General features: G+C 40.7%; 1 protein-coding gene across 1 annotated transcript in view; it reads left to right on the forward strand.

Moving 5' to 3' along the window:
* The window catches only part of mical2b (microtubule associated monooxygenase, calponin and LIM domain containing 2b), a 67734-nt gene that overhangs the window by 10803 nt on the left and 33016 nt on the right, over positions 1-23915 (forward strand). The window contains 14 exon segments of the mRNA XM_046849232.1: positions 921-1248; positions 7031-7238; positions 7675-7791; positions 9727-9828; positions 12196-12351; positions 15701-15801; positions 17201-17458; positions 17649-17764; positions 17957-18083; positions 18167-18257; positions 19121-19268; positions 22297-22496; positions 22857-22954; positions 23475-23528. Coding sequence (XP_046705188.1) covers positions 985-1248; positions 7031-7238; positions 7675-7791; positions 9727-9828; positions 12196-12351; positions 15701-15801; positions 17201-17458; positions 17649-17764; positions 17957-18083; positions 18167-18257; positions 19121-19268; positions 22297-22496; positions 22857-22954; positions 23475-23528 — 2040 coding nt within the window. The 5' untranslated portion in view covers positions 921-984.

A 23915-nucleotide genomic window follows, 5' to 3' on the forward strand; every position in this document is an offset into this window, starting at 1 on the left:
CACCTTACCTGCCTCCATGGATATAATGCTGCAACTTATTTCCATTACTATTGAAACTGTGGTGGTGTTTTCCAATTCCAAAATGTAAATAAAAAAACTTTAATGCAATGATTGACAAATCTCATAAATCCATATTTCATTTATACGGGAACAAAAACCATCTAAACTATTTCACCATTTGAAACCATTTGGCGTGTCATGGAACGAAAAATACAACAAAGGACACCCAGAACTTTTGAGCAGATAGAATCCTGAATTAGACACGTATGGGACAAAAGTCCTCTCTCAAAAATTAAGCAACTGGTCTCCTCAGTTCCCAGATGTTTATGGACAGATGTGATGCTACACAGTGATAAACATAGTCCTGTCCCAACTTTTTCTTCTCCTTTTCAAATTATTTTTTTCTTAAAATGATACATCTCAGTTTAAACATTTGATATGGTTTCAGTGTTTTATTTACATTTTGCACAATGTTCAGACTTTTATAGTAGTTTCTATGCTTTTTATATATTTTTTTCTGCCAATTCTATCTATTTTCTATTCTAATGTATGTACCTTAGTGGTCATAAAAAGCATCCCCCTGCATGTCATGCTGTGTATGGTCAATGGTCATGTACACTAAACAGTAAAAAAGCATTAGAACACCTGACTTTTCCAGCCATGTGTGGTTCTTCCCCAAACTTTTATCACAATGTCTGAGGCATTTGTTTAGGACATCATTAGATGGGGAAGTATGACATTTTGTTCCATCAGGACAATGCACATAATTGGGCAGAAAGCTAGCTCCATAAAGTTAGCTGAATATCTCGTTATAGATCTCCGAACCTCAACTCCATTGAGCCTCTTTCTCCTTTCCCTCTTGCTATAATGTATGCCGAGTTATTTTGGAATGAGAACACTTTCGTCCGTCTGTTTTTCAGCACCGTTCAGAGATGAGAAGCCTCAGAACAGCATAATCACCCTGAGCCAGCTCCGAGAGGAGCGATGGGGGAAACGGAGGACCAGAGGAGCTCTCAGGCCAGCCAGCTCTTTGAGAACTTTGTTCAGGCCTCCACGTGTAAAGGCACCCTCCAGGCTTTCGGCTTGCTGTGCAGGCTACTGGAGCTCGACCCGGCCGATCACAAAGGCTTCTACTGCAGCCTGAAAGCGGCAGTCACTTCCTGGAAGGCCAAAGCCCTGTGGGCCAAGCTGGACAAACGAGCCAATCACAAGGAGTACAAGAAAGGCCAAGCATGTGCAGACATCAAGGTACGGAGACCCAATACAATGCGTTATTTGTTTAGTCGATCGTAGCCTTTTTTAAATTTATTTATTTATTTTTAAATACATGAAATATAAAAGAAATATTTTAAATATATGAAATATAAAAGAAACTATTAATCGTTAACGGCTGCTTCAGGTTAGTCATCTTGTTAATGAGATCATATGTTTTGGAAGTAAAATGAGGTGGTAGCTAAGTGGTTAAGGCATTGGACTTTGGCTCAGAAGGTCACAGGTTCAAATCCCACCACCACCAAGCTGCTACAGCTGGGCCCTTAAACAAGGCCCTTAACCCTTCCCTGCTCAGTTGTAAGTCGCTCTGAATAAGGGCGTCTGCCAAAATGCCGTAAATGTAAAATAAATTTCTTACTTGAGCTCCTCAGTAAAATCGTCGTCTTGAAGCTGCAAGAGCGTAACCAAGCGGAGCAAAATAAGCAGCATGAGGAAAAGAACTCATTTTCATCTATTTGTTAGTTACATTAGGTTTTTACAAGGTTCACTGACTGACATCTGATATTTCTTGTATTATTATTATTATTTTTTTTTTTTTTTTTTTCCTTCACAACAGTTCAGCGTCATTAGAGGTAGCTACCAGAAATGACCTTTGAACTTGTTGGAGGTCAGTAGTTTGTGTTTTTTTTGGGGTTCCCAGGGGTTCATTTGAGTCTTCCTGAAGGCTAAACTTGATCTGCCTTCAAAATATTGTGTGTGTGTGTGTATACGTATGTATATCCACATGTACAATGTAGTTGTGTAAAATTACAGATACAGCAGGTAAAATACGCCTCCAGTGAAAGTAAAAGTGTCCCTTTGTACTTTCATTTGAGTAAAAGTACAAAAGTATTTGCTGTCAAACGTATCCAAAATACTATGACTCCTAATGTTACTCTCAGCACACCAGTCTATTAATTAAATGATATTAACAGGTGATACACTTGTTATTGGAACACTGATATTCATTCAAATTGTCATGAGCTACTTAAAAAAAAAAAAAATAGTTCAAATATTTATTCCTCTAAAAATCGTCTGCTTGCTGTTGAATAAATAACGACTAATTTCACAAAATGTTTTTGAGTAATAAAATAAGATATTGGCTTTGAAATGTAGTGAAGTTTAAGTAAATCTCCCCAAACGGAAACACTTCAGTAAAGTGCAGATACGTAAAAAAGCGGAAAAACAAATTACATTTACTTTGTTACCGTTTTCCACTGGATGTAAGTGTATCGTTTCCAAAAAAAAAAAACAACCCGTGGTTCATAAGCCACTTTACTAGTGCACAAGAACAAGCAGGATTGGGACCTGCCTGAAAACACTAGCCGCTTGTGCAGATCTTAAAATGATGGCAAGAACTGTGTTGAAATATCGAGCTAATCTGTGTTCACACCAGCACAGTGTTTTCTGATGGGGGGGTTTCCTCAGAATAGGCCACCTTTTGTCATGTTTATAAAAAAATAAGTGTTGCAGGAGGTTTGTGTTTTTTGTATTGTTACTGGGGGTCGCATTCGAACAATCCACAATTAAATGGCGTTCTGTACTATTCCTCAGCCAATAAAGAGTATATTACTATTTCCTTTGAAGTTTGTAAAACTCATGTTGCTTGAAACCTGCAGAAAAGCCTTTTGGAGCCGTTTTAGATTAGTAAAGATTTATTTTGATTTTCATGACAGCAGTTAGAATGACTGAATAAAGTTATGAGAGAGCAGAACTCTTTGGCGTGGTTAACATCGCTGAACATTCTGGCAGTTTGATTTGCAAACCTGATGGGCAGGGATGTTTCCTATCTGACGTACCGACGGTACTAAATGCCTTTTCTAATCCTCCTCATGTACATAATCTAAGCGTGTGTGAACACGTTTCGCAGCAGCTTATGTATGTACACACAGTCATGCATCAGGTATTGATTCTTTTTCTAGTACACAATACATCCCAGGAATGTTTTTTTGTGTAGCGTATGTAACTAATATACGCAGTATTTGTGTATTTTAAAGCATTGCCTTTTTAAAAGCTGGGGTCAAAGTGCAGAGTTGTCCATGATACTGGAGCACAGATTGGGTTACGGTTCTTGATCAGGTGCCCAAAAGTGGCAGATGGCCAGACATTCTCCTTCAGGATTTTTTTGGTAAACGGCAGAATTCATGGTTCCATTTATCACAGCAAGTCTTCCAGGTCCTGAAGCAGCAAAACAGCCCCAGACCATCACACTACCACCACCATATTCTACTGTTGGTATGATGTTCTTTTCCTGAAATGAGGTGTTACTTTTACGCCAGACGTAATGGGACACACACCTTCCAAAAAGTTCAACTTTTGTCTCGTCCGTCCACAGAGTATTTTCCCAAAAATCTTTGGGATCAAGATTTTTTCTGGCAAAACTGAGACGAGCCTTTATGTTCTTTTTGTTCAGCAGTGGTTTTCATCTTGGAACTCTTTTTGCCCAGTCTCTTTCTCATGGTGGAGTCATGAACACTGACCTTCACTGAGGCAAGTGAGACCTGCAGTTCTTTGGATGATGTGGGGTCTTTTGTGACCTCTTGGACGAGTCGTCGCTGTGCTCTATGGGTAATTTTGGTCGGCTGGTCACTCCTGGACAGGTTCTCCACTGTTCCATGTTTTTTTCATTTGTGAATAATGGCTCTCACTGTGGTTCTCTGGAGTCCCAAAGCTTTAGAAACGGCTTTATAACCTTTTCCAGCCTGATAGATCTCAATTACTTTCTTTATTTGTTTCTGAATTTCTTTGGATCTCGGCATGATGTCTAGCTTTTCAGGATCTTTTGGTCTACTTCACTTTGTCAGGCAGGTCCTATTTAAGAGATTTCTTGATTGTGAACAGGTGTGGCAGTAATCAGGCCTGTGTGTGGCGAGAGAAATTGAATTTAGGTGTGATAAACCACAGTTTTAACAGGGGGGCAAACAGTTTTTCACACAAGGCCATGTAGTTTTGGATTTTGTTTTTTCTAATATTAAAATTAGTTTGATCTGAAACATTAGTGTATATATGTGTATGTATGTATATTTGTGTGTGTGTGTGTGTGTGTGTGTGTGTTCATTTAATGAAGCTCATTATAGTATTGTTCAAAAGATTTATGATCAAACTCTTGATGTTACCCAAATGAGGATGGATTCCCCTTTTGAGTCTGGTTCATCTCAAGGTTTCTTCCTCATACCATCTAAGGGAGTTTTTCCTTGCCACAGTCGCCATGGCTGCTCATCAGGGATAAATACACATCGTTCACCTTAACTGTTAAATTCTGTAAAGCTGCTTTGAGACAATGTCTGTTGTGAAAAGCGCAATAGAAATGAACATGACTTGACTACGTGAAAATGACGTACCGAATCACTACGGAGACCGAGACGTGTCCTGAGAGTCACATAGAATACAGATTAACATGGCAGAGGTAGAGCTGCATCGCCCTGCAGACAGAACAGGAAAAGAATGTCTGGTTTATTGAATCTTATTATTGAAGCTTTTCTTTTTTGCACTATAAAGGCGTGTTTGTGAAAGAGGCCATGCGTTGGTCAGAAAGCACTTATGATTTTTCAATATTAAATTGCAGAGATCTTATTAAAATGTATTGTGTTTACTCAAAGAGAAATTGGTTGCTGCTTCCTATGGATCTTTAGCGTATCGTATTGTTGTCTATGCTTCGGAGATTCATACACTTACTGATGATAAATCTGGCTTGTTAAAGATGTACAGTTATTCCATTAAAAGTATAATGTAACTCACCACATTGAGAGCCTCTAATCAAATAATTGTGGTCACTTCTTCCTATAGCTTTGATAAAGAGCTGTGATGATGAGCGGGTACGTTGTTTACCCCAGTCTGACGGCCTTCGTTTTGTTTAATCGAGTGCGTGTTGCAGTGGAGGTACAGTTTTGTTAGGCAAAGTAGCTTTTGATTTCTTATTAAATGTTACTAGATATTCAAAGAGATTTTGTCGTGTCCCAGGTCTTTACTGTGTCTCTCACCTGAGTCTTATAGTGGAGCCACTGATCCTTTGATTTGAGAGAAGGCTCTTGATGTGGCTAGTGGAAGATTTGGATCAGGCACGTCTCACTTGACTAAGATTCCTGAGCAGATCCAGGACCCGTTTGGGAATAACTGTGAATCCCTTCAAACTTGTTGGAAACTTTCTGAGCCTGTTTCCAAGCGTTTCGACCAGCATGGTGCTTTTGTTTCGATTGATCACTTCGATTGATTTACTGGAAGCCATGTTTTATAGTGATTTTGCTACACTAAATGAACAAAAGTATTGGGAAACCTGATTTTTACAGCCATTTGTGGTTCATCCACAAAATGTTACCACAGAAATGGAGGCACACAGTAATATTCTGCAGATTTTTGCTTTACTTGAACTAGGAGCCCCAAATCCGACCCAGCTTGACAGTGGTCATGGAGATATTGTGGTCTGATAAACTAGTTTTGTGGTTAAGGCAGTGGACTTTGGATCAGAAGGTCATTAGTTCAAATCCCAGCCTCACCAAGCTACCACAGTCCCCTGAGTAAACCATTTTTCTGCTTAAAAGTATAAATGAGACAAATGTAAGTCGCTTTGGATCTGCCAAATGCCATAAATCTAAATGTAAATATACTTCACATGGGTTGGATGAGGTGGACGATCTCCTGCTAAAGAGCTCTATAACTCTATTAAAAACCTTTAGGGCTGCACCCCAGGCCTCCTCACCTCACCTCACCTGACTTTACGAACTCTCTTGTATCTGCATGAGAACAAATCTCCACAAAATCTAGAGGAACATCAGGTTATTATAACAGCAAACTGGGATTAAATGTGGAATTGGGTCCGAAAGTAGCACATAACAATCTTAAGCTTAGGTGTTCTGTATAGCGTATACCGAGCTTAATGAAAAAAACCGACACAATGAGGTCATTGTGTTCTTCAGAAGTGTAGATTTTCCCCCAAAGCTTTGAACACCTGCCTACCTGGACATTAATATGTCAATATACAGGTCAAAAGTAGGTCAGGAGCTTTTACAGCAGTGTGTGTGTGTGTGTGTGTGTGTGTGTGTGTGTGTGTGTGTGTGTGTGTGTGTGTGTGTGTGTGTGCTGGATGTTTGCACATACAGCAACAGTCAAATGCCTTCCACAACTGCCTAACAAATAATCCCAGACTATCTATTTATAATTTTCCTCAGGTGTTTACTCCTTGCTCATAAAGACTTTATGGACCCGGTGATGCAGCTGTTATGGTCTGGAAGATGAACCTCACTTATGACACATGCTTTAATCATACACCATTTAAAGGTCTCCAGCAAGACTTGACTCCTTGTAAGGCTACACACCGTGCTACTGTAAAGTGTATTGTGGAAGTGTAGTTTTGTGATGATTGTGTGGGAAGTGCAAGGGTCAGTCCAAAGGTAAACCCATTGAACAGTTTTGATAGCGTAAACAAACACATGTCTCAACTTGGCACAGTATCTTAAGCTGATCTATGTGGCCAAATTCTCATAACCAAGATGATGTCATTTCAGAGGGCAGTCTTTTATTGGGCAGGTTTTATCATATCATACGTTGAACGTTTTTTTTTTTATTTTAAGTCTTTAAAAGGCATTTTAGTGACACGCAAAAAAAAAAAAAAAAGGATCGAACATTACGAGATAAAAGTCTTAGCAATACGAGAATAATAAAGATTCCAAGGTCGTATGCAGTGACCAAGGTCCGAGAAATCAGACACCAAAAAAGACACCAAACAACTTAAAACGCTTCCGGGCAACAGGTTTATTCTTTCGTTTGTTCGTTCCCCCTGCAGTGTCTGATCATCGGCGGAGGACCCTGCGGATTGCGTACAGCCATCGAGTTGGCTCTCCTCGGCGCCAAAGTGGTGCTGATTGAGAAGAGAGACTCTTTCTCCAGGAACAACGTTCTCCACCTTTGGCCTTACACAATCCACGACCTCAGGAACCTCGGCGCCAAGAAGTTCTACGGCAAGTTCTGCGCCGGCGCCATAGACCATATCAGTGAGTATGAACTCTGTGTAATTACATTGAAAGAAAATAACTGGCATAGTGCCTTTTTAATTATTTTAATTCTATATTTAATCCATTGTTTTTTGTTTTATATTGTTTGTATTATTGTAAAAAAAAAATTTTTTTTAATCATTTCTAACTGGTTTTGTCTATCATCACATCTGTATTTTCAAGCAGAGATTAGGCCACACCCCCTAAAGCCAAAAAAGATGCAAATATATCTTGCCTCTGGCAAAAAACAAATGCAAATCAGTTTTTTTGATATCACCTCGTACTCAGGTGACACCTTTCTCTTTCGAGGCAGCAGAAAGCCACGCCCACACCTCAACTGTAAATAAATAGCTAACGTTGCTAATCTCAGAAGGTTTTTTTTTCCGGGTTTTCTGCTGGAACTTCAGCTGTGCTTGTGGTGTTCTTGTGCACTCAGGTATTCGCCAGCTGCAGCTGATCTTGCTGAAGGTGAGCCTCATCGTCGGGGTGGAGGTGCACGTGAACGTCGAGTTCCTCAAACTCCGCGAGCCACCTACAGAGCAGGAGAATGAGGGTGAGCAGATGGACAGATGTTCTTTTAGAAATTATGGTTCATAAGCACTCATTCGGGCATGATTTAACCATCCAATCAGACCTACAGTACAAGGTTTTGAGTTTTTCCAGCGTAACCGTGGCGAACCATGCTGGAACAGTGTTAAATCCGTTATTTCCAGGAAAATTATTACGCTATGGCATGGAATCTATACAATAGCATTGTTTTTAAAGCTTGAGGAAGAACTACATGAGTGGGATGGACAGGGGTGTGCAAACTTTTCAATAGATCGTGTAGTGCAATGTGTTTTGAATTTGTGACTTCGCTCAAGGAACTAGCAGATCCCAGTATCAATCCAAAAAAAACAAAAACATTCCTCTGCCCCAAGGGAAATGGCAGCCACATTCCGGAACTGAGGAATATGATATATTAGGGATGGTCACTGATTTAAGTGTGTGTGTGTGTGTGTGTGTGTGTGTGTGTGTGTGTGTGTGTGTGTGTGTGTGTGTCTCACAAACCAGCAACCGATCTCCTAACCGCTACTAAGGAAACCACTTCTACCACCCTCCTCTCCTTCTTTAAATATGGCTGCCGATAGTGATGTCATCATAGGGAGGCGGGGCCAAGGCAGGCAAGGGCAGCCGGGAAACTCAGATTAGGACGCGAACCCGCACACACAATGACAAAAAAACCACCACATATCACAATAGATGCGCACAAAATAATCACATGGAATAGATCAAGTATTAATTCTAATTAATATTAGGGACCAACAGGACTGCATGTTCTCCTTCAACTCGCGTTCTTTATTGCTTCGCAGGAACGTTGTGTGGGTGGTTGGAAAAGATACCGAGAAGCTTTTAACGTCATTGCCACTCTGCGCTCACGTAGTGTGCAGACGATAAGCTTACAGCTGTGCTATATATAGACCGCCTGCCATCACAGTCTGTCCAGAAGCTTTTTTTTTTATTATTATCTCAGTATGCTTTTCATTTTCTTATTCATGCGTTCCATGCATCAACGTCAGAGCCCTTCATTGTTCACAGCAAACAACAGATTTGTGGGAACTTTTAACACCTTATACAATAATCAAATTTTCCAGAAGATCTCGTCTCATTGCTATGACACTTGAAGCATACGTAGGTCGAATGGCTTTTGGCTAATCTTTGAGATGTTTCTACCCGTCGATTGGAGTCCAACCATATTTTATTGATTGGAAATTATTTGGAACGGCGCACACACGCGTCTATACAAGATCGAACAGCCGACAATGTGGAAAAAAACAAGTCCTGGGTTAGTTAAATGTCTGTCCTGTGAATCGTGGAGAGCTTCTGGATCTGGCTCTACAGACAAACACGTTGTGGAGAAAGAACCAGGTCCCAGGGCCAGGTGCAACTCTAGGAGACAACCCTACACCACAAGATCTTCCAGGATTGATAAAGTGAAACACTAAGGAGAGATGTTCCTGCCGTTTGACCATACACCCAGCACAATGGCATGTTTCTAGCAGTGACTCTTACCTTCTAGATCCTGTGACGCTTACATGAAACTTATGCTGCAGTGAAGCTTATTAAGAGCAAAGTGGCCATTATGAGTTCTTACACGGAAGAAGTTCGGAACGATCTGAATTTCACGTTGAATCTAAGCAATCGGGCAAGAAGGGTTTTGGTAAGAGAAGTGACCAGGACCTGGAAGATGGTTGCTCAGGTTGATTGAGCTCCAAAGATCATGTAGGTAGAAGAATCTTGAAGGTTATTCATCACTGCCATAAAACCCAGATCAGTGGTGTATGGCAGAGTGGCCGGATAGAAGCGTTTCAGTGCAAGTGCATCGTCAAGAAGTTTACAAGTTTAAATTTTTTGGGAAAATGTAGGGGTTCTGTATACTTCTTGGTAATACTAATAGTATTATTTTTAATGGTGTGTGTGTGTGTGTGTGTCTGTGTGTGTGTTGCAGGACCTGGATGGAAGGCAGAAATACATCCCGCCGGCCACCCCGTCTCTGACTACGAGTTTGATGTGTTAATAGGAGCTGATGGACGCAGAAGCACGCTAGATGGTGAGCAACACACACACTCTTACTTCCATCAGGTGTATTGAAGCCCCAATAGCCTCCAGCCTGGAATTTCCTGACTAATCAAAAATCCTAATGAACCTCTCCTGCTCCTGGAATCTAACAGGTCATGGTGAATTTATCAGCTGTGCTGATTCAGTCGATTATACAGTGTGAAATATGTGATATATTTTCTGCTGTGTGTCGCCTTTACTGCTGAAACTGCTGATTTAAGCAAAAGATAAGATAAACCTTTATTCGTCCCACAGTGGGGAAATTTCTTGGAATTATCTGGAATTATCTTAAAAACTGAATGAACATATGAAGGTGATGAGAAGATCTGATTCCAGGTCAAAAACTCAACCTCTTACTCTTACAAAGCACTGACACGAGACTCTTTCCAAAAATGCTAAATCGGCATCTCCTTATGGTAACGTTAGCATTTTAGTGTGTTATTGTATAAGCTAATTTATTTATTATTTTTTTTTCAGTTTATATGGAGCGTCTCGCAATTACACAGTCTGGAAAAATTTATTTGGACACCTGACTTTCCCCTAAACACGTTTTTCTTCACCAAAAATATTTCAGAAGCACATACAAGGTGCAGTAGGTTTGTTTCTGCCCCATCCAGTCGTCTTGAATCCATCCACCCCAACACACACACACACACACACACACACACACACACACACAATTAGGTTTCTAAACATTGGGTGGGTTTGCTGTAGGAATACTTCCCACCCATGTGCCCACAGGGCGTCTATAAAATGATTGACAGGAGGCACAACCAAACAAGCAAGTCCATTTTCTAAACCGGTTTTCTCAGTGACTTTAGTACTAAGATCATGACTTGTTTTTTTTTTTTTTGAGTGTGTGTTTTCTTCATTTTCGTTTGATTTATTTTGGAATGTTGGGGATACGTTCCTCAGCCTTATCAGGAAGTAGAGATGCTGTTGGGCTTTCTTGGTGATGAAGCTGGTGTTGAGTGACCAGGTGAAGTTCTCCAACAAATAAACAAGAAGGTATTTGGTGCTCACGAAGATCTCTACAGAGGATCAGTCGATGTTCAGTGAAGAATGGTCGCTCTGTGCTCTCCAGAAGTCAACCATCTCTTTGGTTTTGTCGACATTAAGAGGTTGTTGGCTCTACACCAGACTGTCAGCAGTTGCGCCTCCTCTCTGTATGCTGACTCGTCGTTCTTGCTGATGAGATTCCTCACGGTCGTGTCAGTGGTGAACTTGATGACGTGGTTTGAGCTGTGCATTGCTACACAGTCATGAGTCAGCAGAGTGAACAGCAGTGGGCTCAGCACGCAGACCTGAGGGCCCCCAGTGCTCAGTGTGGTGGTGCTGGAGATGCTGTTCCTGATCTGAACTAACTGAGATCTGCCAGTCAGGAAGTTAAGGATCCAGTTGCAGAGAAGGTGTTCAGGCCCAGTAGGCTCAGCTTCTCATTAAGGTGCTGAGGAATGAAAGTGTTGAATGCTGAACTGAAGTCTATGAACAGCATTCATACATATAAATGAATAACTTTGTCATTGTAAGCAGAGCAAACAACAAAATTCTTAAAGCTCTCCAATGGTGTAGAAACTCAAACATATAAATATAATAAAGACAAGACAGAACTAACATTCTTGCACTTTAAGATAACCCTGTGTCTTATTGTCCAGGTGGGTGGGGGCCAGATAAAGGGTTGTGGTGATGGCATCATCCATGGACGATACGCAAGCTGCATGTGGTCCAGTGAGGGTGGAAGCTGGGTCTTGATATGTCTCATGACCAGCCTCTGGAAGCACTTATGATGGGTGTGAGTGCAGGACACTGTAGACTTCTTTGGCATGGAGATAATGGTGGTTGTGTTGAGGCATGTAAGAACAACGGCATTGCTCAATGAGATATTGAAGATGTCCAATAGCTGTTCTACACATAGACACAGCATCTGGTCTTTCCCCGACACATTGCTATGAACCTTAAACAGGGTGTAGAAGTCGTTCAGCGCATTGTTGGATGCCCTGCCACATGCGGGGTCTCTCAAGATCCACTCCAACCCATGTAAAGTATCTTTATGGAGCTCACTTGTGCATAAGGGCATTGTCCTGCTGGAACAGGTTTGGGCCTCTTAGTTCAAGTGAAAGGATAATTAATGCTACCACATCAAAAGAGGTCCTTTACAATTGTGAGCCTTCAACTGTTGTGTTCTTTGAGGTAGAACCACATATGGCTTGAAAAGTCAAGTGCCCCAGCACTTTAATCCATAGTAGTGTACATTTTTTTTTAAAATGGATGACTGAATATCCATGGTTTCCATGAGAGTTAAGAAAGGGTTCTCTAACCCCCCAAATGCTCTTCTCGTTCTTCTGTTTCCTGGCTCCAGGGTTCAAAAGAAAGGAGTTTCGTGGTAAGCTGGCCATCGCCATCACAGCCAACTTTGTAAACCGCAACACCACAGCGGAGGCCAAAGTGGAGGAGATCAGCGGCGTGGCCTTCATCTTCAACCAGAAGTTCTTCCTGGAGCTAAAGGAAGAGACTGGTGAGTTCCATACATTTATCTCTGTTTGTTTGTTTGTTTGTCTGTCTGGATTTAACTAAGCAAATGGGTAAGAGCCTCCCATTGGATAAACACTGCATGGATGATTATGTCGGAAGACACATCCTTTGGTCATGGAAAAGATGTAAATCTGTCTCAAAATGGTCAAATTATTGACCTGCATCAATCAAAGAAACCATCTAAGGAGATTTAGTAAAATTGGGTTAAGAACTGTCCAACGCATTATTAAAAACTAGAAGAATCGTGGGGTATCTTCGAGGAAGAAATGTGGCAGATATAAATCTTGAATGATCGTGATCAGCGATCACTTAAACGTTGGGTGAAATCAAATTGTATAAAAACAACTGTAGAACTCACGGCTGTGTTTAATAGTGAAAGTAAAAACATTTCCACACGCACAATGTGAGGGGAACTCAAGGGATCGGGTATAAACAGATGTGTAGCCTTGAGGAAAAACAACTTATCACTGAGGCTAATCAGGAAAAAAGGTTCAATTTGCTAAGGAGCTTAAAGATTGGGTTCTAGTGGAAGATTGGAACAAGTGATTAATCACACAATTTCTGCTCTAAATTTACCCTAAATGAATACTTTTCAAGTTTTTAATGTTCTAATTAAAATAAACACGAACAAATATTGATGGTTTATGCAAATGTATGTTTATTGTTAGTGAAACCAAACTCAGCATAGAGCATAAGGACAAACTATTCTTGTAAATGTTTAAAAGTAATTATGGTGTTTTTAAATGACATAAATCAGGATACCAAACCGGAACCTTTGCTATGTTTCCACACGGACGGTTAATGAGGTGATACCTCAATAAAAGGAAACTGTACCTCTTCTAACTTTCATGCGGATTACATAAACAGAGAATATTTGTTTTCAATGTGAATTGGATTCTTTAAAAGCTTTCCATTAATATATTATGTCTGTGAGGCAAATATTCACTGATATTTGGGTTTTTATTTGTGTCTGAGAAGAGAGATGACTGAGACGACAGAGAGCGCCCCCTGTCTTTTCTTTATTCTACAGCACAAAAGCACATATTATTATGAGTGTATACAGATAAAAGTAGGCCCTTTACAGATTTGAATGATGTATTGCTCGCATCACAAAAGACAGAGTAATTTAAGTTCATTTCGCTGTTATGAGGAAAAAAATGCCACAAAAACAGTAAAAAAAATAAATAAAAATAAAATAATATATATTTATATTTAAAAATGTATTTATAAATTTATATTAGGGGGTTAACGGTACACGTATTTGTACCAAAATGTTTCAGTACAGGGCTTTCGGTTCCGAATTCAATATTTTTTACATGCAAAACATGGTTACAATCCGAGTTTCCTCAGGAACGTATTAAGTGGCAGACCGCAAGTTTTTTTATTCCCCGCCTCGGACTATAAGTGCAAAATGTTAATTTATTTATTTAACTTAAAAACATTCACAACAATGCCAGGGGTGTAAAAAGAAACTAGAGTTAGCACAGTGTCACATGCAACTTGTAGTGAAATGAAAATGTATTAATGAATTACTTCATTTAATGAATATAATAAGTGTTGCATTTAATTTTTTAAAATTTTAAATGTTATTTTATATATTAACATTATTTTATTTAAAATTGGTTATGTAAATTGTTGTTCACAAATGGTAATAATAATAAATTACGTAAATTAAGAAATGACCAGCAATTTAATGTTATGTTCAATGTAAAAAAATAAAAAAAAAAAAAAAAAATAATATATATATATATATATATATATATATATATATATATATATATATATATATATATATATATATATATATATATATATATATAAACAATTTATTTATTTTTTGCTTCATGTGATTTCAACAACTATGCTGGAAGCAAAGATTTGAACTGATCTTTATTTTGTTTAATTTCTCACCAACTGAGGGTTAAAGATTTATCTGCTTTTTTATTAATAGTCCTGACACATGATTGCTAATTAAATGGGAGATTCTCCAGCACTAAAGTCAGGAGCATGAGTCAAGTCTTACCATCAGTATACAGTGATAAAGTATTTAGACCCCTGAGCTCATATTACGGAATTACAAATGGTGCATTGAATTTTCCCTCTGTTCCATATTAACCCACTGCAACTCCTAATCACATAGTGTAAGGAGAAAAAATATTGTATGGAACAAAATATAGGGAAATACAACAAAAGAACATGCTTCTAAAATAAAATACAATAAAAAAGGAAGTCTATGAGGAACCTGTTCTGGAACCAACGTGGCTACCATGCAATGCTCCATCTGGACCATGGCTCTTTGAAACCGACTTTGCATGAGTCCAAATTCTAAGAGTTATTTAGAGAGCAAACAGTCGTCTGGACTGACCTGCCCAATCACTGCACTTAAATCCTGTTGTGCTGCTCTGGGATCAACTGGATCACAAGAAAGGAATCTCCAACTAGTGAACATCTGTTGAAGCTGTTGTTTATGCTAAGAGAGGCTTTTTCATTGAAAATAGAGTTGGACATTTATATAAAAGGAAATCTTCATAATGTTATGTGACCGAGTTTGTTGCATAGAAACAAAAGGAACATGCACGTGTCTTTCCAAACATTTGTTTGGAGAGACAAATTTCAAACAAATTTCAAATCTCAAACAGTTTTAGATGTTTTTGTTTGCTAGTTTCGGTGCTGGTGTTCTTTCTTTCTTTGCTGGTCCAAATATAATTCACTGTATTACGACTACAAATGAGACCAACGTGCAGCAGCCAATCAGCTTTGTGTTATTGGCGCGAATCTCTCTCTTGGATTGTACCACCGACGTGAAACGGGTTAGATTATTCATTTGTCTATGTGGAAGTGCAAGTTTAGCGATACCTGGCTAATATAAATTCAGGACTCGGTTAAGGCCACTTGCTGGGGGAGTGGTAGGCGCTGGGTTACTGTTTGGAAGGTCGGGGGTTCAAGCCCCAGTATTGCCAAGCTGCCACTCTTGGGCCCTTGAGCAAGGCCCTTAACCCTCTGTGCTCCAGGGGTGCCGTATTATGGCCAACCCTGCGCTCTGACCCCAGCTTCTGAGCAAGCTGGTATATGTGAAGAACTAATTTCACTGTGCTGTAATGTATATGTGACTAATAAATTCTATTCTTCTAATGTCGTATTTGTGTGTTTCTGATGTCGTGATGTAGATCTTTAAATTTCCTTTTCAACGGTCTTTAAATTTGACTCCTGCAAAAAACCCTGAAAATAAAAGGAGATAATGGATTAGGGGTCTGAATACTTTCACAAGGCCCCCACACTATCGGCCTTTTCTCTCAGTATCTCTGAATTCGTTTCTTACCTGGTTTAAACAGGGATTGATTTGGAGAACATCGTGTACTACAGGGACAACACGCACTACTTTGTCATGACCGCGAAGAAACAGAGTCTGCTGGATAAAGGGGTTATTATTCACGTAAGTGCCGTTTTGATTCTAGACAATGTTAGCGCTGAAGTATGCAGACGGCATAGAGGAGCTCCATTTAGAGTGTGTGTGTGTGTGTTGGATTAGAGCACTGGGACTTTAGGCATCTCTCGCCATACTTTATTACTCTCCCTTCAGGGACAAATCACTCACTACAGTTTTGTGTGTGTGTGTGTGTGTGTGTGTGTGTGTGTGTGTGTGTGTGTGTGTGTGTGTGTGTGTGTGTGTGTGTGTGTGTGTGTGGCCCCAGGTTTCTCTCATGTCTATGGGATGTTTTGGTCTCTGTGAGGATTAGAAAGATTTTCATTTATTGACTGAAACTTTATCCAATGAAGTTCACATGATTTACAGTTACACACACACACACTGTGTGGACACTGGAATGTGTTAACAATGTTTGGAGTCATTTCAGGGATGGACAGTTTGTATAACAATGTTACTGCTAATCATCAGTTTCCATCTTCATCATCCTCGTATCTTCTCCATCTTCATCATCCTCTTGTTCTGCTGTATCTTCCATCTTCATCGCCCTCTTGTTCTGCTGTATCTTCTCAATCTTCATCGCCCTCTTGTTCTGCTGTATCTTCTCCATCTTTATCGTCCTCTTGTTCTGCTGTATCTTCTCCATCTTCATCGTCCTCTTGTTCTGCTGTATCTTCTCCATCTTCATCGTCCTCTTGTTCTGCTGTATCTTCTCCATCTTTATCGTCCTCTTGTTCTGCTGTATCTTCTCCATCTTTATTGTCCTCTTGTTCTGCTGTATCTTCTCCATCTTCATCGTCCTCTTGTTCTGCTGTATCTTCTCCATCTTCATTGTCCTCTTGTTCTGCTGTATCTTCTCCATCTTCATCGTCCTCTTGTTCTGCTGTATCTTCTCCATCTTCATCGTCCTCTTGTTCTGCTGTATCTTCTCCATCTTTATCGCCCTCTTGTTCTGCTGTATCTTCTCCATCTTCATCGCCCTCTTGTTCTGCTGTATCTTCTCCATCTTCATCGCCTCTTGTTCTGCTGTATCTTCTCCATCTTCATCGTCCTCTTGTTCTGCTGTATCTTCTCCATCTCTATTGTCCTCTTGTTCTGCTGTATCTTCTCCATCTTTATCGTCCACTTGTTCTGCTGTATCTTCTCATCTTCATCGTCCTCTTGTTCTGCTGTATCTTCAGTGACTTATTCTCCATCTCATCTTTCTCTTATTCTGTTTTAACTTCTCCCCCTTTATCCTCTTATTCTGCTGTATGTTCTTAATGTACTCCATCATCATCATGTTCTGCTGTATCTTCTCCATCATCTCCATCATCTTCCTTTAAGAGATTATTCTGCTGTATCAATAAATGTGCTCCCTCCATTGCTCATCAATCCTTTGGTTGTTTTTATTTCTCTCCTTCCTCAGGACTACATAGAGACCGAACGGCTCCTTCACAGTGACAACGTCAATCAGGAAGCTCTGCTCTCCTACGCCCGAGAGGCGGCTGACTTCGGCACCAACTACCAGCTGCCATCACTGGACTACGCCATGACCCACAACGGACAGTCTGACGTGGCCATGTTCGACTTCACCTGCATGTACGCGTCGGAAAACGCGGCACTCATCCGAGAGAAGAACGGACACCAGCTGCTCGTGGCTCTGGTTGGAGATAGCCTCCTGGAGGTGCGATCCGAAGTTTAGCATTGTACCAATTTGGTCATCTCAGTCATCACCACACAGCATTACACCTTCTCAGTTTGTTTTATTCTTTTATAGTTACATAAAATGCTGTGTGAGCGTCTTTTAAATTCCCACCATGACACGCGTTTAATTTCCCTGCTCATGTGTAACGGGTTGTATTTGCGTCTTTTAGCCCTTTTGGCCCATGGGGACAGGATGTGCTCGAGGCTTCCTGGCTGCATTCGACACGGTGTGGATGGTGCAGGGCTGGGCTCAGGGCAAAGCCCCCCTCGAGGCGCTGTCTGAGAGGTCAGACTAATCACTTATCTGATTACTTTATGATTAGACAGGCTGAATCGTTTGTGTTTTGAAATCTGTTCTGAAAGCGTGCTTTTTCAGAATAGCTTTTAAATTTTTATCATTATATAAAATCTCCTTGTTCTCCACACATTTTGTATTTGATAGTAACAGAAGGTGTTTATGGTTATTTCACCCTGACAGGGAAAGCATCTACAGGCTGCTGCCTCAAACCACGGCAGAGAACATCAGCAAGAACTTTGAGCAGTACACCATCGATCCTGCAACCCGCTACCCCAACCTCAACTCCACCTGTGTCCGACCGCAGCAGGTGCAACTGCGTTCAATACTCTTCTTCCACCTCTGACCATGTTTCCTACCTCTTTGTTCTCTAACCGTGTTTCTGTGCTTCAGGTTCGGCATCTGTACATCAACGGGGAGCAGAGCTCGTGCTCGCTGGAGCGTAGCGGATCTACACGCAGGTCTGGCACCATCTCTAGGAAAGGTGAGACTTTGGAGGAAATGCGAAATGACGTGTGTGAAAAGTCATGTACATTTGTTCCACACATGTCTGTATACTTAAATATATTTAAATTGGTAACATCGGTTCGATTACAATAGTTAACGGTCCTCAGTAGTAAACTCGCAAAAATGCCGACCGAATCATGTTTGGCTTTACGCCGAAAAGTAAAAGAAGTGGTTTAGGAGAAAGATCAGGACCCTGGACGTGCAAAACGTACACTGCCCTAAATCTCCCAACACGATCACCGGCTTTTTTCCCCACGTGACTGGTGTTAATAACTGCTCGCTTCCGCAATGCTTCACTTTCATCCACTATAACACAAGAAAAGAAGCTCTAACTGCAGAGGTCCTGTAGTACCTTAATACAGAGGTGCTAAAGGTGGCTAATTCACACTATTCTCACAAGTCAGGTGAAGACGCAAGCCAGCAATATAGCGGCTCGTATTTGTGCACTTTTCCTCATTTTAAGAAACTTACTTTGCCAGATGTTTCGAAAGAAAGTCTGTAATGTTATTTGATGAAATCCTGAATCACTCTTTACAGTCTAAACAGTTAGACATGCACGTCAGGCTACGGGACGCCACTGAGGTGAAGACTAAGAGCTTACTCTTCAGTTCTTACCTATGTTGGTTTGTGATAGTTATGTCTGCATGACATGTGATTAGACTGAGCTGTAGTGAAGCTCTGTGTGCGCATGTGTTCAAATCCCTATAAAAAGTACTGTATGTAGTGGAATTGTAAGTACTGAGGTTAGGTGTGGTTGTAGACCTGCCAATATTTAGCACGTTAGCGCTCACAAATAAAATGAAAGGTGTGTTTTGTGTGTGTGTGTGTGTGTGGGGTCAGAATCAGAGGTACGGCCCAGCCGCTTGTTGCTGTGGTGCCAGAAACAGACGCAAGGATACAGAGGAGTAAACGTAACCGATCTCACAACATCCTGGAGGAGCGGCCTCGCGCTCTGCGCCCTCATCCACCGCCAACGCCCAGACCTCATGTGAGACAAACACAAGCACACAATAAGAAAACGAAATTGACTGCCAATGTTCTTCATTGTGACATTCACACGGGATTGCTGGCTGTGAGGTGGGAATACATGAGGAATTAGGAAGATGCACTGGAAAAGTGCCAGATGTCCAGTATAGTATTGTATTTCTAAAAATAGCAGTGCTGAAGTTAAAAGCACTCAAATAAATGATGTCGATTATGAAAAATATGAAATAAGATTCACTGGTAACCAGGACGGTGAAACGTGACTCTCCCACCACTATAAAATAAAGACCGGATAAATATTACGCTTTTGTGAGCCAAAAGTTGATAAAAACTTCCTGCATGTATGCAAATATTATGTGGATTGACATTCAAATGAATTTCCTCCTGGCGGGTTTTCACATTGTATGAAGACGATATTTGTCTAAAGAACCCCCAAGCGAGCAAAATGAACAAACATCAACACAGTGGATTCACGTTTATTATAATACAGTGGAACCCGGTTATGTCGATGTCCTAGGGGGTCGCCAAAAAGCATCGAGGTAACCGATGATCGAGATAAACGAAAATCAAAATGGCGGCAATATATTAACGTGCTTGAAATTTCTTTATGTACATGATGTGCGTTAATAAATGAGAATGTGCATGCACGTGTTTTTGAAGGTTTTTTTTACACAACAGCGTTGCCGCGATTTGTTTGATGAAGGCATGCTATAAAAATACATACAGTACATGTTTATCTGTCAGGAATCCACCTGCCACGCCCCCTTCGGCCCCCTTCGGCGTGTCAGGTGTTTTCTCGGCCGCTTTCTCTGAAGCTCCCGGCTTCAATCGCGCACATATGGTGCTCGCTTAGCATCATCACCAGCTCCTATTTAAACTTCCACACTCTCACTGTCCGTTATTGTTGGTATATGTTGGTTCACGGCGTTGTTATCACTCATGTGTATCCCGGTACGTGTCTTCCCACCGGCACTCTCTCAACGGCTGCTCTTTTCTTCCCAAAGCGCATCGCGATTCCCCGATCCTGCCGGTGTTCATTCTATGCTTTTGCTGCTCATCCCACGCCCGCCGCCAAGCGCGCCGCCTCCGCTCATCGCATAACATTTAACAACAAAAGGCATATGTGCACTAACTAACAGCAGAGATTCACCAGTATACAATACAACACCTGTAGCAGCTGTAAGACTTGATTTTTCCGCCACTTCCGCGAGTTCTTCTGCGGCTGCACCGAGATAACCGACGTTAAATGGCAAATTTTTCCCCCCTTGTGCTCGAGATATTAGGGTTCGGCGACATAAAAAAAGTCGACATAACCGATAAAAAATGCTTAGACAAAGCGAGAATTTGGCGGTTCCACTTCAAAAACGTCGACTTAATAGGGTTGTCGAGATAACCGAGGTCGAGGTAAGTGGGTTCCACTGTATTTAGAAAATACCAGTTTTTATGATCGTATGTTCTAGGGCTGGGACGATTCACTAAGATGGCGATTCAATACTATCCCGATACTTTTGTGCCAATTCAATACATATTGCGATTCTGCAGCTATTGCGATTCATTGTTTAAATTGTGATTTTTGTTTGCTTAATAAAGATTAGACAATGGCAAATACTTGATCATACCCTTAAAAAGACTGTATATGAGTTATATTAACAAAAATAAGGCATCACATCTTTCTGAATTTTTATTTCAGGAGCACACATACATAGTGCATAAAGAACCTTGAAGCATAAAACCTTTCAAGTACCAAAAACTTAAAAAAAAAAATTAAAAATAAAAGTGCTGTTTAAACTGTTCCAATGTCCAACTCAGTCAAGGTGCTAATATACTTCTCTCTCTTTCTCACCTCAGGTGAGAGCTATTATGGCATCTCGTTGAAACGTCTGGTATAAGTTTGTGCACAGGGAGCTCCAGTAACTTTAGTTTTTCCTGCAAAACATGAAGTCCTGCAGCACTTCTATGGAAATATCCAGCGATGTGTCGTACTTATCCGAGTAACTTCGCGGCAGCGGGCAGCTTCAGTGCGCGCTGTGAGGCCAGATTATGAGTGTGCGCGTAGCACTCAATATGGAGAAAGCCGGTTAATTGAGCAGCGATAACCACATTAGACACATTGTCTGTGACTAAAGCAGGATCTTTTTCCGTTAAACAATTCTCAGAGGTTTGCTTCACTGACTTTGCAATAGTTTTGCTTTCTCGCACCAGCTTAAAACGGATACGACGTCATCTAATATGGACAACAACAAAATACGTTTCGCCCTCTGTTGGAATAAAAGCAGTAACGTCTTCCCACCACCTCTTTGAAAAAGTAAAATAATGAAATATATATCGATTTTGAGGTAGACAAATCGATCTCAAAATCGGTTTAAAAAGAATCGCGATAGTTTGGTGAATCGATTTTTTTCTCCCACCCCTAGTATGTTCTAAAGCACAATACCATTAATTTGAGGTCCTTATAACCACTTTCCTCTTTAGTGGTGCACTGGGTTTGCTGGTCGGCACTGTTATGCTTTTCGTGTATCTGTCACACATGATGCACTTTGTGGTGAACTTACTGTAGTCCTCTAGCTCTTTGTTCTGTCATGTAGCGCTATGTTTAATGTTTTGGAGAAACGTCGTCCCATGTGACTGTGTGCCGCGTCAGCTGTATGCTGAATGGGTAAAATGACGATAAAAGCTTAATGCTTAAACGACTTTCCCAGCTTTAATGTTGGCGTACGTTCCCTCCTCTTCAACCAGGAGACCAAAACCTGTTCCGGCATGGCAATGCCCAAAGCCAGCTTTATGAAGATATGCTTCATATGGGGATAAGTGGAAGCTCTAGAGTAACCTGCTATAGATTACAAACCCTACTGAAGACCTTTGGGATGAATGTGAACACTGCACCCCAGACCTCATGACCTCACTTACACTTACAGCACCTGATTTTACGAGTGCAAATCTCCACATGAAACACCAAAATCTAGTTCCCCGAAGAGCAGAGATTATTGGAGAAAGGGTCTTATGCTTGGTCCAACTATCTCTCTCTCTTGCAGTGATTTTGATTCTCTGAATGAAGAGGACAGCGCCAAGAACAACCAGCTCGCGTTTGAGGTGGCAGAGAGGGCATTCAGCATCCAGCCTCTCGTCACGGGGAAGGAAATGGCGCAAGAGCAGGAGCCCGACAAGCTGGTCATGGTGCTGTACCTGTCAAAGTTCTACGAAATGTTCCACAGCAACTCCCTTCCTGCTTCAGGTATGATTCCTTCTGCGTCCTGTAGAACACCTTTGAGATGAATGTGAACGCTGACTGCACCCCAGTCCTCCTCACATCACCTACATCACAACATGACTTTACTAACACACTTATACCTGAGCGAGCGCAAATCTCCAGAAAATCAAGTGGCACATCTGCTCAGAAGAGTGGAGGTTCTTATAACAGCAAACGGGGACTGAATGTGGAATGGAATGTTGAAAAAGCTCATTTGAATCTGGTGTGTCCACAAATGTTTGTCCATATAGTGCATGTAGAGGTTTTTTTTAAATATCGGTCAATGTTGAAAATGCTTCGGTCCCAACCTACATAACAGACTTGGTTGTTTGACCCGGTTTTCAGGGACTCCAAGAGAAGCCAACGAGAACAACGAGGACGTTTCATCCAACTCCGTTTACAACTTGATGAACCTCACGCTACCCAGGAAACGGGTTCCAAAGGTAGTTATTTTTTCGTTCATTCATTTCATCCAACTTTGACCTCATTGCATGACATTTACACTGGAGATGCTTTTGAGTCGCATGAATAATGAATACAAGGATCTTGGAGACTTGAATCTAACGTTTACAAATATCTTTGACTGTCATTTGCCCCATTAATGGTCTAAAAAGAAATCAATGAAATGTCTTCCACAAAATAACCTACACTGTATGGACAAAAGTTTTGGGACACCTGGCTTTTCCAGCCATATGTGATTCTTCCCCAACTGTTAACACTAAATTGGAGGCACACAATCGTATTGGACATCTTTGGATGTGGTGGCATGAAATTGTTTTCCTTCACTTGAACTAGTTCCATGAAGATCTGCTTTACATATACACATATAAATCTTATGGGTCAGGTGTCCACAAACTTTTAGTGTCGTGTATCTTAAGGGATTTGTTAACACCAAATAAACAGGTTATCTAATTTTGTCTGTTTCTCTTTGAAAACAAAGTGTTTTGTTTCTTTTCTCAAAAGGACGAAGACAATGACGTAAACAAGAAGAGACGAAAAGCCATCTACCTGGAAGAGGTGTGTTTTAAGTAGAGTTCGACCGATTAAATGTTGGAACTGCCGGCTATCGCAAAAATCCATAACGATGTTTTTTTTCCCAGCTTCCAGATCGCAAGGTTTAAGAGAGCGGCCTCTAGAGGCGAGTTTTTACACGTGCGACTGTGTGCTGCATAGAGATTGCTATATTATAATTATTAGAATTTATATATATGTACATACATACATATACATATATACATACATACATACAATTTCTTCACTAGTGTGTTGTAAATTAAATTGATATCCAGTCTCCATTTCTAAAACTGTCGGCTGAATAATGGTTTATCGGCATATGCGATCCAACCCGGCTATCGGTATCGGTAAAATCCACTATTGCTCGATCTTTAGTTTTAAATGTTGCGT

Source organism: Silurus meridionalis, chromosome 5, assembly GCF_014805685.1.
Source record: "Silurus meridionalis isolate SWU-2019-XX chromosome 5, ASM1480568v1, whole genome shotgun sequence".
Classification (NCBI taxonomy): domain Eukaryota; kingdom Metazoa; phylum Chordata; class Actinopteri; order Siluriformes; family Siluridae; genus Silurus; species Silurus meridionalis.